The sequence below is a fragment of the Cornus florida genome, unplaced genomic scaffold (assembly GCF_030987335.1).
Source record: "Cornus florida cultivar Cherokee Brave unplaced genomic scaffold, ASM3098733v1 CherokeeBrave_3.0.0_Hap2_Chr08, whole genome shotgun sequence".
NCBI lineage: Eukaryota > Viridiplantae > Streptophyta > Magnoliopsida > Cornales > Cornaceae > Cornus > Cornus florida.
The window spans coordinates 51,272,789-51,288,645 of record NW_026775578.1 but is presented as its reverse complement, the minus strand read 5'-3'; the positions used below and the strand labels follow the sequence as shown (position 1 = coordinate 51,288,645).

The following is a 15,857-nucleotide window of genomic DNA, read 5'->3' as shown; positions in this document are numbered from 1 at the left end:
TTTGAATAACAAATTTAGGCTGAAATATATATATATATATATTTTTTTTTGTGTTTTTTCTAGTGTTTGGTTATTGTAAAATATTTATGAGGAAAAAAATATTAAAATTTAGACTCCTTTTGTTTCGACTTAAATTTGCAGGTAAAATATTTTCTTTTATTTTTATTATTTGGAAAAGGTTTAGGTTGAGATTGAGGTCGAATCTATCGAGTGAAGCGTGTAAACTAGCTTGCCGAAAATTGATGAATAAAATATTTTTGTTAGATTTTAATATTTTTTTCGTAAATATTTATAACTAAATACCAGAAAACACAAAAAATATTTTCTAAAAAAGATTTTACGCTTAAATAAATAGAGCCTTAATAAAAATAATTTATTCATGAATTTTTGACAAGCTATTTTATACGCTCCATCCGATAGATTCGATCTCAACCTCGACTTAAACCTTTACCAAAAATCAAAAAATAAAAATAAAAATTTATATTTTACTTAAAAATATATATATTTTACTTTAAAATATTTTAGATTGTGTATTTAAAATTGTGAAGAGCTCAACATATTTTTTGTTTTTAGTCTAGCCCAATGCCAAGACATGAACATAGTGTTAAAGGGGGTGGTTAACAGAAACAAAGCCCTCTCTTAAATTTCGGGGGTGGGAGTCGCAAAGCCCATGGCATCATTCCGTCGTATCTTATACGAATTTCAAGTAAATGTTGTTGTAAAGAGGCAATTTTGCCTTTGGAGAGTTGTAAAGGGGCAATGTTGCCTTTCCTTCTCAATTCAATTGCTTTAAGGATGACAATTTTTCAAACCCAAGGAACGATTGTGGCTTACAATTCAAATGAACTCTTTCACATCTATCTCCACATGCATCACAATAATTGATCAAAATTATCACCAAACATAATAAAAAGTCAAAACAAATCGAATCAAATGTCCACAACTACAATTTAGGACCAACATATTGATGGGCTTTTTACTTTTTATTTATTATTATAACTATTATTATTATTTTAATATTTATTTATTTATTATTATTATTATTATTATTATTACTATTATTATTATTATATATTTTTTTTGGAACTCGGAACTCCCTGGGCAGGGCCCTTTGGATTCACTCCAAGCTACAAACCGAGTGCCACGCGCACCGGCCCCATAACACACGCAGCGGTCAGTCGAGAACTCGCAAAGAAGGCGCGGGGATTCGAACCTTGGCCAAAGGCTGGAGTGTAGCCAAGCACTTTGAGATCCGTCCTTGCTACCAACTTTGCTACGCCCCCGGGGGTTTTATTATTATTATTTTATGAGGAATGCTAGTAACAATTCAATCTCATAAAATAGTTCGTCCACCAATATACTTGACACAAAGAATGAAAGGACAAGACCGAGGGAGAGAGGCGAGAAATGATTGCCATGTTAGGTCACCTGAGACGTGGCCATTTATGACTTTCTTGGCACACAAGATACCTTTTACCATATCCATCTGCCAAGTGTTATTATTCCAGTTTAGTTTGTGGTTCAAAATTTGTGTGTAGAAAATTAATTTCTTTTTTTGTTTTGGAAGATCAAAATTTATAGAGGAAATTGTATCCCATTATGTTTCTATTTTAGAATTTTGATCATTTTGGTAACTCCTTGTAAGCAACTTGAGTAATACTTGTCCAATAAGAAATTGAGTTTGAAAACTCTATAAATAGAGATGGGTGTAGTGAGAGAGATAAGAAATAAAAGATATAAGGGGTTTAAGGGTGAGTGTTGTGAGAAGATGGGAGAGTATATGTAATTCCCGAATGTATACATATAGCTTAATAAGAGATAATGAGTGAGTGAGTGAAGTTTTGACATGTGGTTGTATATTCTCTTCCTTAATTCATAATACTGAAATCTCTTTCTCCCATAAACGTAACCCTAGAGTTGGGTGAATCATGCAAAATATTGTGTTGTGCGTGGATGTGTGTGATTGTTATCTCCATATATGCTTGTGTTGATGTGATGTGATGATTCTTCAGTTGTACGTGATGAATGAGGGATTTAACTCTCAACAACAGCTGACTGTTGAGTGGGTTAGAGAGAGTTGATTTTTCCCCAATAACTGATATCAAAGCCGATGGTTGGTCAAAGTGTAATGACCCGAACCAGGTCCTTACCCGAGCTCGAGGACACACTAGGGGTAAAGTGGTTATTTTATAATAAATATAATTAATCTGACCTTAAGCTAGTCAAATGAAGTTTATAATAATCATCTTAGTTATTCCATGACATATGAAGAGGTTCTACGGTCATTGGTCATGATTGTCCAAAAGTGCCCTTACTCAGTTCAAGGGAAATCTCGACACTGTCTTGCTAAAATAATCATATCTCTTAACACGAATAGAATCTGAAAATGAGGCTGGTATCAATGTAAAACTGACTCAAAAATCTTGAGAATGGACTCAAGAATGACTCCATTTGGGTTTGAAACGAAGAAGTTATGACTACTCGAAGTTGGGTATTCAAAGTTGACAAATCAACAAGTTAAGATTGGACTCTAGGAGACCTGAACCGGTTCAACATGGGCAGAGTGCCCAAAATGTGAACCAATTTCACCCTTGAACCAGTTCAATGAAAGTTAAACTTGTTCTAAAAGCCTATAATTAGCCCAGAAAAGCCTAAAACTGAGTATTTGTGCATAGGGACACCCCTTTGGTCCCTTGGTGACCTCATTTAAGGTGTAAACTTGTCCCGAATCATGCATTTAAAGGTGTATAAAACATAATTAAACTCATGTGGCTTCAATTAAATCGAATATGAGTCCAATACATTGTTTAAAGACAAACAAGTCCAATTACATTAAAATATGGCCTTAAGGCCTTAAATGTACACTAAAATCCTAATGAGACCTCGAATTACACGAGGATGGTCTCAAAACCTATTCTACCCATGATATAGATACAACATGCCACTTGATACAAATTTACAACAACATGGAAACAAATGCAGCAATTACAAAAGAAGTCCAAGTCCCTTTCAATCCGTCTAAGCTTGTGGTGGATTGTCGTCCGCCACTTCTTTTACATGTCCTGAAAATAATAATAAGGGGATGAGCACAACGTCTCAGTAGGAGGTGTTTAAAGCACACCTCTTAATAAATCCGTGAATCCATACAGAGCATAGAATACAAGAGAACGAGATCATACTATTTGGGAGAAAATACAACAACTTCCACATCAACTAAACCACAAATAAACCATCTTATGCCAATGGAATGCAATGGTATGCTAATGTCACTCTCCATCTCCAAAACATTTCTGTTTCACCATTCCAAGCCGTTAATGCACCATGGACCACTAGGCAACTCCTAAGTGCCCGGGTTTTCGCTAAATACTTTTCAAATCCTTTCGCCTAAACGAGGTTTCTTTCTTTTAAAATCAAATTTTCCCATTTCCTTCCCAAATCTTATGCATGAATGCTTTATGCCTTTTTATGCCATGTCCATATCGAATTCCATACAACATATCAACATCATTCTAATATAAAACTCATGCATCCAACTATAAACACACTTGCATGCTTAGAGGGAAAAATTAACACAACAATTATTCATAGAGTTCACTTCACGAATATACTATTTTTGGCAAGTAAGTCATGTAACAATTTCCATCAAGTATGTGATCTCAAATAATTTCATTTAAGCATGTATTTCAACACATAATATCACATAAGACATAACTATCATGCTTCTCAAAACGAACCTTAAAAGCCATGAATCAAATTTACAAGTTATACATGCCATAGTGAAATTTAGAGCTATTAATTCACAAAAGACTGAAGAAAATGAGATTTAGAGATCCCTACCTCAATTTTAGAAGAAAAGCCCCAAAAATAGTCTCAAGCTTAAAATTCCAAAATGCTTCAAATTGGACTTTGCTCTTATCAAAATGAAGCTCTTGTCGTGCTCGTCGACTTTGCCTTTAGTGACAAAGTCAAATTCTTAAGATATAAGGAGAGATCTAAGTTTGTTTGTGTAATGAAAAGAAAAAGAAAATTAGAAAATGAGGGGAGAAGGAGCTGCGTGAGAGAGAAGAGATGACCATTTGGTCATCATAATGACCAAAGTCCAAGTGGGGGGCCCACCCAAAAAAAAATCTCCTTTATACACACACACACAAAACACAATATAATTACACCTCTAAACATGTAGCCACCTAAACATACATTAATTAATAATGTATGACATGCAACAACCCTAAAAATTAATTCTCCTCCATTACAAATTCGGTTGCGGGTCCCGCCCAAAATACCAAAATAACCAACGATGCATGTCTAAGGGTTCCGAACTCGAAGAAATATTCCAATCAACTCTCGAAACTCATCTAGCACACCCCAAGGTAAATCATGTAAGTCTCTTAATCATTCAAGTAGATTTTCAAATTCTCACATTAATTGGTTGATATCATCAAAATTAATTATCAAATTATCCTTGGCAAGAAATCATTTGACTTACAATTATATCAGTTTTTATTTTCTATTTACTTAGTTGCATTTTCTCATTTTATGGAGTATATTCTCTCAATATTTACTAATATGATATTGTAAAGAAAATTCTATTACAATTGCATTCGTAAATTTTTCGAAGTTCAATAGTGGATGTCACTTTGCTTGATATAGTGGATTATTTTACTCGGTACTACCTGTGATTTTTCCTTACTATGATTTTCCGCATACAGGATTTGATTTATTCTTTACTTTACTGGTTTTGCATTATTGTTTAATTAGATTAATGTGTGTGATTGGTATGTATTTTAATTGCTAATTAACACTGATTGGTTACAAAATTGAGCAAGAAATACTCAATTGGTACCCATCAAATAACACTAACTGAAATGAAGAGTTAAAAATAGTCATTGCATCCGATTCTACTTTTGGGCAATGTAACCTTTTTAGAACGGTCTAATGCCGTTGAAAATCAAGTAATTTATTTAACAATATGTGGCGCCAAACAAATTCTTCAAGCGCGTTTGAGAACCATCCATTGATGGAGGAAGTCAAATCTTTGCCATTTTCTGTTGGGAAACCCTTGTTTATATATATACTTATGTTCTTATAAATAGGCTACACACAACACCCTCACTCCAACCACCCATTTTTCACATAATCTTCTCTGCCATCAAGAAGTTTAATGGCAGAGAAGCAGGAGCAACCAGAGCATAACTTGCCTCTAGAGGGAGAGGGGCAATCCAAAGAACTTCAACGCAATAAACGCATGAAATGTTTCGCATATGTTCTTGCGTTTGCTGTGTTTCAAACCGGTGTGATATTGATCTTTGTACTCGTCTTCTTGAAAATCAGAACCCCAAAGTTCCGCCTGCATTCTGCCACATTTGAGAATTTTAATGTCACGGCATCTTCGTTCCAAATGAGAATGAATGCTGAACTTGATGTCAAGAACGCCAACTTCGGCCCCTACAAATTCGACAATAGTAGCATTACCTTCTTCTACCGGGGTGCACAAGTAGGGAATGGTTTTATTTCTAAGGCATCGGCTAGATTTCGATCAACCAAGAAGTTCAATGTCACAATAGATCTTTCATCAACCAAGTTACCAAGCAGTGCCGAATTAGGAAGTGATCTCAAATCTGGGATTTTGCCGCTGACGAGCCATTCCACATTGAATGGAAAGGTGGAGCAAATGAAGGTAATGATGAAGAAGAAAAAATCTATCGATTTGAATTGCACCATGGAAGTTCATATCTCAACCAAGGAGCTCCAGAATGTGAAATGCAAGTGATCCATGTAGGAGACATGGTAAATGTCACGAATTTATTTCGTGACAGGAGTCTCCAAACCTAACTTAATAGTTTTTTTTTTTTTTTTTTTTGGCAAAGGACAGGAGAAGGAGAATGGAGAAGCAGCCCTGCTCGGCGATGGGAAAAGCTTTAACCATGGCGGTTGTGAAGCGCCTTAGCATTTTTAGATTTTGAAAGGCTGAGGTGTATTTTTGTTTTACTAACGGCCATGTCAGACACCACCTAGATTTGTGATACATATCTCGAAAATCATTCTGGATGTGTAGCAGCTCTCTTTGTAGATTTGTTCAGAGTTTATCCTTAGATTTCTAAGGTTCTCTTATTCTTTGTTGATTTTTCTCTTAATATATTTCAATGTGCACTTATATTGCCTAAGTGGCCTGCTTATGACTTCGTCTTTCAATTTATAGCCCATTACTTTTAGTTGTTGATATATATATATATTTTTCTTTTTAACTTTATTAATTAATTTGTTTTTAAAATCGGATGAAAGGGAAGAACAACAAAACCAACAAATTCCAATCCACTCCCATCCATTCACTCACCAAAAAAAGAAAAAGAAAATAGGATTAATTTCGCTCACACCCTCTTAAATTTGGCCAAATATCATTTTCAAATATTTTATGAAAATAACAATCACTTGAGTTCATTTTTAACTTTTCGTTAAATGTTCTTTTAAATATATGGGAAAAGATAACTTTATTCCTAATTTTTTAATTTTTTTTATTTAAAAATATCATATTACCTAAATGACCATTATACCCCCACACCCACCTAACAACCCAGACATTGCAACAGATATGTAATTAAAGATGTGTGTTTCTGCCTATCAAAGATGAGCAATTGGAGATGTTGGTGGCCTCCATTCATCCTCACATACGTAATCAAGGTTTAATAAAATCTGCGTTTTCTGTGGAAGTAGTCTAGGAAAGAAATCTAGTTGTTGAGTTAGGGAAAGAATTGGTAACAACAATGAACCCCCCTCTCTCCCTCTCTCTCTCTCTCTCTCTCACACGCGCGCGGAGATTTAAGATTACATACTCGTTGTCTGTTGTTATATAAACCAATGTGACCAAAACCCATTTTATATTCCATTTCCTCATTTGTTTTATGTTTCATTTGGGCTTTCATTCATCAAATACACATTCAAGCCGGTCCCCAGCATAAAAGATATACCATGTTTGGCTCCTGGATTTCAATCATCAGGAAAATTTGACTCCTTTAGAACTTTCCCTTCATGGTGCATTTTGCCGGGTAATGAACATTTTTGCATCTTCATCATCTTCTGGATTGCAGAGACCCAATTTGAGGAGGCCGAGAAAAATATAGGGCTTTGGCGATGGGTGTTGGGTTGGGATTGTGATTGTGTGGCGGCGGTGACGGCGATGGCGGATGTCTGTGTGGGTGGCCACGGCGGATGTCTATGTGTGTGTGTGTGTGTGTATATATAAATGTCTCTGTGTGTAATGCGTTTGCGGTGCCTATGCTCTGTGGCTCTTTGTGACGAATTGAATGAGTCTGCTGTGATTCCATAAATACTTAAGATTCCAAGAATAGGGCAAAATTGATGGACCTGCTTCTGCCACTGGCTTACTCCTCTATCTTAATAACATTAGAACCTTAAAACATTCTTCTTTGATTGACATTTAGAAACAGTTCTGTGATATATATATATATATATATGTCTGTGTATTTTAACCTTTTAATTTAATTATTTAAGCTAAAGGGTTAGTTTGACAAATTGAGAAGGTGATTAAGTTTGTGTCATAACGGTTCAACTAATTGGGTGTCAGTGAAAAACGGAGCAAAAGTTTATGACGTGAGTGATAGTTATTTTCGAAAAAATATTTGAGAGTATTATTTGGCCAAACCTAAGGAGATGTAAGTGAAATTAAAACAAAAAAATATTTAGCTATTGTGCCACCAACTAAATATATATATATTTTTTCTGATAAAAAGATAAAAAGATAAATAATAAATAATAAAAAAGTGCTAATGCAATGTGGGTGGCGCGTAGGATTCAAACAACTTTCATATTTCTATCATTTTCCCCCTTTGACAGTTCCGTTGTGAACAACTACTGTCTTGTTGCAATTCCTAAGAAGATTTTGAGAAAATCATACTTGCATATTCTCAATCATACTTGCTAGCTTATTTTCAATCTTAAGAGGAACATTAGCAACTTAGCAACTACATCTTTGAATTTCTTCAAACCCTCAATTTTCTTTCAGTAGACTAATTTAAATTCCATTGCTTTTTCAAGGATTTTATCTTAAAATGCCTTGCTTTTCATTATCAAGATAATTTATTAAAGACCTATTCTTATATTTTTCTAGCGTTCTCTTCTAAGGTATGAACAACTTTCTTTGTTTTTTTCTTTCAAGATCATTGTGGAGGGAGGAAAAAAAAAAAAAAAAAAAACCATCAACCAAAACGTGACACCCATGTAAATAAAGCTCCAACACATGTTCAGGCCCAAAGCTAATTCAGTGACCAAATCAAGCCATCCGCACAAACGGTCCGATCAGCCCAAAGGTGCGAATAAGGCCCAAGTCTGCATATTACGAAGACGTGAATATTTGGAAGCCAGAAGACTTACGAAAGAGACTGGAGAATTGAGAAGGAAGTGTGTTGTATTAGGCTACTATTTACAAGTTGAAGATTAATATGGTAATCCATAGACAAGTTAAGGAATTTTTGTTCAACAAAAATTGGGTTTGAAAACTATAAATATAGATGGGTAGAGAGAGGTAGATTTAAAAAAGAAAGATATAAGGAATTTAAGGGTGAATATTGTGACTTGCATAACTCTTTTTTACTAAAGGAGTGAAACGATTACTGCTTAGCAAGCAAGATAATAAGTTGAGAATTGCAATAGCCCATACCCACAACGCTCGGCACACAAGTATTAACCCCAATACAATGTGAATTGTAACAGTGGAAGTTAGTCTCCTTACAAAGAAACATTTCACTATACTTCCAAATGGAAAAAGAAACATGTGTATAGATATAGTCTCAAAAGAGATGATGAGAGTTAATGGGGTGTTGACATTTGATTATATATTCGCTTCTTTAATTCAAAATACTAAAATCTCTCTCTCCATGAAAATAGCCTAAGAGTTAGTTGAATCGTGTAAAATATTGTGTTTTGTATAGATATGTATAATTGTTATCTCCATATATACTTGTATTGATGTGATGATGTTTTGGGTGTGTATAATAAAAAAGGGATTTAACTTTCAACAGCAACTGACAGTTGAGTGGGTTAGATAGATTTAATATTTAACAATTGGTATCAAAGCATGTGATTGGTCTTAAAGATAAGAGTAAAACACTGGAATGAGTTTGTCAAAGTAGAGGTTAATCGTGAGGTGCTATGGAATTCAATCAGAATTAAGGGTAACATGAAGGTATGAAGATAGGTGTGAAGACACAACCATGAGGAACAAGTTTTGGGGACAAGCGAGAAGTGGGTGCTAGTTCTTAAGAAAGGACGAATATGGTGTGAGAATTGAAGGAGTTTACTCTAAGTCCAATAAATGACAATGAAGAGTGAAGTCCAAAATTAGTAATAAGGGGAGTGGATTGATTGGTGGGTTGTTATACTTAAGCAATTGAGCACCACTGGGAAGAAAAGGATAAAAATAAAGTTAAAGGACAAAAGATGGAAGAAGCATGATGAAATTTAATAAAAGGTGGAGATGATTAAAATGTTTCTCAATTTCATCGTAGTGTTTTGTTCGAGCTAGAACTGTAAGGAGCACATGAAGATCAAATTTGAGACAAGGTGGAGATTGTTAGGTTTTGTGACTCAAAATCGGTATCTCGAATAAAACACTATGATGAAATTGAGAAACACTCTAACCGTTCTAACCACCAAAAATAATAAATAAATTAAAAAAAAATATAAGACCGTCATTTTATTTGTTTGCCTGGTTAACAAGGTCCATCCCTATATTTATTTATTTTTTAAATTTATGGTGTGTTTTTCCCAATTCCCATCCTTCACATCCCATACGCATTTGGAAGCCCAATAATTCAAAGAAAATTCCGCAAAGACTACTTTACCATAAAATAAGTCAAACTAATAAAGGTAATAAAATATGATGTTCGTATCAATAGGTATTAGTGGAGACCATATGATTTTTTTTTTTGGTGGTAAATAAGTGGAGTCGGGATGGTTCCACTCCAAAAGAAAGGTAATCAAACATTGTTGTTATTTTCCTTCAATTTTTTATAAAAAATAAAAAATAATAAATAAATAAAACAGTGATGTTTGTTTATTAGTTATTCACGTAATTTTAAAATATTATTCTTTTCGTTTCAAATTAAATGTGTTTTTTTGGAAATATAATTTTTTAAGAGAATGAGTTTTAATATTTTTTTATTATATTGATAGTGAATGAATTACCAAATATATCCATAATGGGTTCACTTAATGATTTATTATTTATAAGTTCAATAAAATAAGGTTAAATTAATAATATTACCAAAAAAAAAAAAAAAATAGTACAAGTAAATATTTAATTGAGACCAAGGGAGTAATGTCTAGGCTGATAAGTGGGAATCAGAGTCGGCTGGACCCTTAGGCGACCTAAAGCATCTCTGTTAAAATATTTTTTTTATGTAAAATATACACGTCCATGTATGATATGTAATTTTTTTTATGTTCAACAGTAAGTCTGTTAAAATATACTACCACGTCATTAATGTATAAAATTGTTGATTGTTATTAGGGAATATATTTTTACATAAAACGTATAAAACAATCGTTGGAACTAAAAATAAATAATCCAAAATTTTGTGTAAATCAATTATAACACATCAAATTTACACAAAAATATATACACAACGGTTGATGATGTTTTAAAGGCGGTTGCCTATAATTTTTATTTATTTATTTATTCATATTATATCCTTCTTAAAATTTTTATTTCCTTCCTTTTATCACTCCGGCCAATATAAAGACCCAAAATTTGTGTTTCCTTATATTATAACTTTCAAATTTTTTATTTGTTTATATTATAACCTTGATAAAAATGTTATTTCTTTCTTATTATATATTAAACTCTGCCTAATAGAAAGGCCCCAAATTTTATTTTTCTCCCTTATATTATAACTTCTTTAAAAATTTTATTGTATAGATTATTAGACCCTAACCAATAGAAATTTAATAGAGGCCAAAAGATTTGTATCTTTATCTTACCTCTTCTCTCTCTCTCTCTCTCTCTCTCTCTCCATTAAAGGGTTTTTTTTTTTTTTTTTTTTTTTTTTTTTTTTTTTCATAATTTGTAAAACTTTCCATATACTCATTTTAACTTTTATATTCTTTAATTTTTTTTTTTCCTTCTTATTTCGAAAATATTTTTTTTCATTTTTCATTACGTATAAGTTGTATAATTCTAAGATTAATTATGTGACAAAAAAAATTAATTGCATTGACTATATATATACATATATTAGATATTAAAAGACCACATTTATATTTTTTTTCCCCTATATCAAGTAAAAGACAACAAAATTAACAGAAGATATTGGCAGCATAGGGTCATGTACGGCACTGTGAAGCCTTGTTTTTCCTACGTTTCCTTGTAGGCTTGTACAAGCATCTGATATATATTATTTAAACAGACATTTTATTTAAGAGTGTTTCGTACCAAAGAAAGTCAAACCATTTAGACGCGTTTCTAGAAAGTCGACCGTCTAGTCATTGTTTATGAAGCTTCAAGGAAGGTGTTCCATAATTTATTAAAATCCATCACAGGAACATGTATTTTCATTATAAATATAGATTGCCACAATCCCTTTAATCTTCACCAACAGATCTTAAAATTTGCAGCAAAAGTGTTCCATTTCACTGTCTCTTTTCTTCATAGAGCCTGTGCTCATATTTCACTCTTGAGTTATCCTTTTTCTAGACAAGCCAATCTCTCTCTCTCTCAAGTCTCAACCTTGTCAACCTTTATCAAGAAGATTAATGGCAGAGAAGGAGCAGCAACCAGGGCATAACTTGGCAGCACCATATAATTATGGCCGAGCAGACGAAGAGGCACAAACCAAAGAACTTAAACGCCAGAAACGCAAGAAACTTATTCTATATATTGCTGCGTTCGCAGTATTCCAAACTATTGTTATAGTGATCTTTTCACTCACTGTCATGAAGGTCAAAACTCCCAAGTTCCGCGTTCGTACTGCCTCATTTGAGACATTTAGTGTTACAGCATCATCATTTAACATGAGAATGAATGCTCGACTTGGTGTCAAGAACACCAACTTCGGTCCCTACAAATTCGACAATAGTACCATTACCTTCTACTACAGGGGTGCAGAAATAGGGAATGCTTTTGTTCCTAAGTCAACGGCTAAATTTCAATCCACCAAGAGCTTCAATGTTACAATAAATCTATCATCAACTAATTTACCAACCAGTTCAGAATTCGGAAGTGATTTCAATTCTGGGATTTTGCCACTGAGCAGCACATCAAGATTGACCGGAAAGGTGGAGCTAATGCTGGTGATGAAGAAGAAGAAAGCTATCAATATGAATTGCACCATGGAAGTTAACATCGCGAGCAAGCAAATCCAGAATTTGAAATGCAAATGATACATATTTGTGTTAATCTGCTTAGTGTTTAATTCCTGAAAATTCTTTTGTTTTTATTTATTTATTTATTTTATTTATTTATTTATTTTTATTTTTTTCCACTATATATTTGAGTATGCAGTTAATATATATTTTTCTGTGTCATCCTTTTCTGCCTTTTTTTTTAGTTGTGTTTTTGGATACAATAACATCTTCTAGATGAAAGAGTTCCTAAATGGCCGCACATTACTTTCTTTAATGGTAGTTGAAATCTAAGGAGGCAGAGACCCAAACAAAATTTTTTTCTAACCACTTATTTTTCATAATAGCTTGCATATCATTAATTAATTAATCTTAATAGAGAATTCGTCAAAGGTTTTGTTTTTGTCCAACCTAACATGGACGGAGCAAGCACCGGCCTCGGGCATGCATGCTGGTCCATTAATTTTTTTTCTTTTAAATGTATAAAATTTATAAAAAACACATGCCTCCTTGGGCCATACTTACTCATTAAATTTTTTATTTTCTATATATATAATTTTCCTCATTTTTTTTTTTTTTAATTCTCTTAAAAAGAAATTGCATTTTCTTTCTTGAATTTATTTTATCACCATATTCCTAACTCCGTCCTTGGATCTAAAGATTTTGGAACTTAGTAGTTGATTAATATTTGAATTTTGGAGATTTTGATTGAGTTGTGTTCGGCTCTTGAAAACCGAGGTCCCTTCCAGGTGCGGAAAAGAGGGTGAATGTCGGGCGTGTCAGGAATTGCTGTCGTTCCAAAGTAGATATCCGAACAACTATCCAGTAGGAGATTGTAGGGATCAGGCAATTGAATGAAAGACTGGAATTACCACTTTCAAAGGTTCTTTTTGCCTTAAAAAATAACTTTTGGACTATTCTATGGCTAGTGGAAAGGAAAGCAGTATTGAAAGTGCAGGACTTCAAAGTAAAGTGCAGGAAAGTAGGAATAATAAGTGCATGACTTGAATTAAACATATTGAAGGTGTATTACATGAATGTAAAGAAATTGAAGTACTGTTGGGCTGTGTAATTTGAACAGGGTTTGCAAGTGAAGCCTAAGTGTTCTATTTATAGAGTTTCTTTGCAACAGTTAAAAATGTGGCAGTTTCAGCAGCTTACACTTGGCCTTTCCTTGGATTGCCACATGTCACATGTCTTCCTTAGTCTTCTCATAGTGTTGACACATGTAAGAACATGTTCTCCCATGATCTACAACTGAGAAATAGTGGTCTTTGGCGGTTGAATGCATGTTTGTAAGCCTTTATCCATGATTTGGAACTGTCCAGATGGAAATACAGCAGTTGAGAAATTGCACCTGGAAGGTCCGAATCGTGCCACGTGTCCCATATCTTCCTTAGTTTTCTCATAGTGTTGACACGTGTAAGAACATGATGTCCTATGAATTTCAGTTTTGAATGAGTGGTTTTGGTGGTTCAATTCCAATTAAATTCTTTTTAGCCACGTTTTGGAATTGCCAAATGGAATGGGTCACGATCTCCTAACTGCCTGTAATTGCCCCTACTGTAGGTAAGCCTGCCAAGTGTCCACTTGGAAAGTCACGCGTCTTTCCAACTACAAGTAACTGCCTTCCTCTTTGGCTGACACGTGTCCCATTAGCAACAACTTTCCAACTGCAAGTAACAGCTTCCTTCTCTGCCTGCCACGTGTCCACTTGGAAAGTCATGTCTTTCCAACTGCAAGTAACTGCCTTCCTTCTCTACTTGCCACGTGTCCACTTGGAAAGTCACGTATTTCCAACTGCAAGTAACTGCCTTCTTCTTTGGCTGACACATGTCCTTGTGTAGTTACTTGTACCAAATGGCTTCATTTGATGAAACCACGTGTTGCTTCATGATTGCATATCACCTTTCCAATTGGAAACGCTTACCTTTCCAATTAGGAAACGCTCACCTTTCCATTGGGATTGACCACGATAACCTTTCCAGCTAGAAAATATTTATGGTGTAAACATATGCCCCCCAAATTCCATGCCTTGTGGAGTACTCGATCACAAGGCGTAGGATTTTAATTTTGAGTGAGGCTTTGGCATATAACAAAAACCTTCCATAGTGGTTGCCATTGTAGCTTCCATTGTTCTTCACACCTCATATTGCACTTCGGAAAATAAAACTAACTACTAATAAGAGATGCATAGAAAACAAGCAAGATGAGTAATTTCCAGTATGAATAGAACCTGGACCATGTATTGTAGTCCCTTTTCAATGAAATGTTCCATAATTAGGAAATTAGCCGATCTTGGAAATACAGCTAAGTCCACTTCATGGCTCTGGCCAATGCACTCATTTCCAAGTACTTAGCCTTTCATCCTTTGGATGAATGATCCTTCACATACTCGGACTTAACTATTGGAATGGCTATGTATGGCCATATGCTTTCTTTCCAGCTTTCCAGTTTATTTGGAAAGGAAGCACCAGCCACTTTAAGTGGCCGGTTGAAGCACTGTGGATTTCTAGTCTTCATAGATGGAAGAGCGATACTCCTTCATCCAATTCGTTGCCCTCATAGGGTCTGGAGGTTTACGAAGATGACGGATTTATACATCTTCTGGCCAAATAAATAGTTGAGTAGCCATGCTTTCCCCTTCAAACACCACTAGAAGTGGGTTTGGGTCTACTAGAAGGTTGTTGCTCCATCGAAGTTTCTTTGGAGGGGGTTGTCCTTCAAACACCATTGGAAATGCCATAGATGGCCTTGGTGGCATGGGTGCAAATCGTTGAATGCTCACAAATGGAACCTCAAATTGAGGTGGCAGGACTATTATTGGTGGAAGACATTGCACCTGAGGTAGAACCTGCACATGTAATGGAAGTGGTTGAACTGCTACTGGTGGAAGGTTCTACACTTGGGATTCCACTTAAAGTGGAACCTGAACTGGTGAAATGGCAGCTACTTTTCTACATTGGACAGTAGAATGGCTGGTATGTTCTAATGTGGACTGTTCGCCCTTTCTATTGAATGTTGCGAATTCTGATATTCTGAAATTCCTTAGATACTCAACATCATTAGTGAACTCTGGATAGGGCTTTCTGTAAGTTTGTCTTCTAACCCTTCGAGTTAGGCCAAATTCCTGTTAGAAGAATTATATAAATTGGCCTCTATTAAGCGTCATGGGCTGTGGAGGGTTATAATCTGGCTAACCTTGAGGTTGATTGACCCCTTGATGCCCCCCACCTGCCATTAGCAATGGGTTGGCATCTGCATAGTTGTTCCTGCCATGGTTCCTTCCTTCTTGGTCCAGAAGTGGCTCCCTTGGAAAAGGTTGCCCCATGGGTGGCGTTGCTGGAACAGGTACGGCTGGCTGAATGTTCATAGGTGGAATATTCTGTTGTGCTTTAGGGATGTGGTATGGCCATGGTTGGCCAAACTGATCATGCCAAGTCTGTTATGGAAATGCCACAGGTGAAGGATTCTGAACTTGTTGTATAGTTGGCATGGGCGCC

General features: G+C 34.9%; 2 protein-coding genes and 1 long non-coding RNA gene across 3 annotated transcripts; 2 read left to right on the top strand and 1 right to left on the bottom strand.

Annotated features, from left to right (window-relative positions):
• Positions 1-2,803: 2,803 nt before the first annotated feature.
• On the bottom strand, positions 2,804-4,268 carry LOC132268643 (uncharacterized). Its single transcript, XR_009469327.1, has 2 exons — positions 3,838-4,268; positions 2,804-3,062 (listed from the first exon to the last, which is right to left on the bottom strand). It is a non-coding gene; the product is annotated as an uncharacterized LOC132268643 (long non-coding RNA).
• An 893-nt stretch (positions 4,269-5,161) lies between these two features.
• On the top strand, positions 5,162-5,947 carry LOC132270237 (uncharacterized). The gene is made up of 2 exons (XM_059771428.1): positions 5,162-5,677; positions 5,873-5,947. The coding sequence occupies exons 1-2, from the start codon at positions 5,162-5,164 to the stop codon at positions 5,945-5,947; spliced, it is 591 nt and encodes a 196-aa protein (XP_059627411.1).
• A 5,819-nt stretch (positions 5,948-11,766) lies between these two features.
• LOC132270236 (late embryogenesis abundant protein At1g64065-like) lies at positions 11,767-12,393 on the top strand. The gene has a single exon (XM_059771427.1). The coding sequence runs from the start codon at positions 11,767-11,769 to the stop codon at positions 12,391-12,393; it is 627 nt and encodes a 208-aa protein (XP_059627410.1).
• The last annotated feature ends 3,464 nt before the right edge of the window (positions 12,394-15,857 follow it).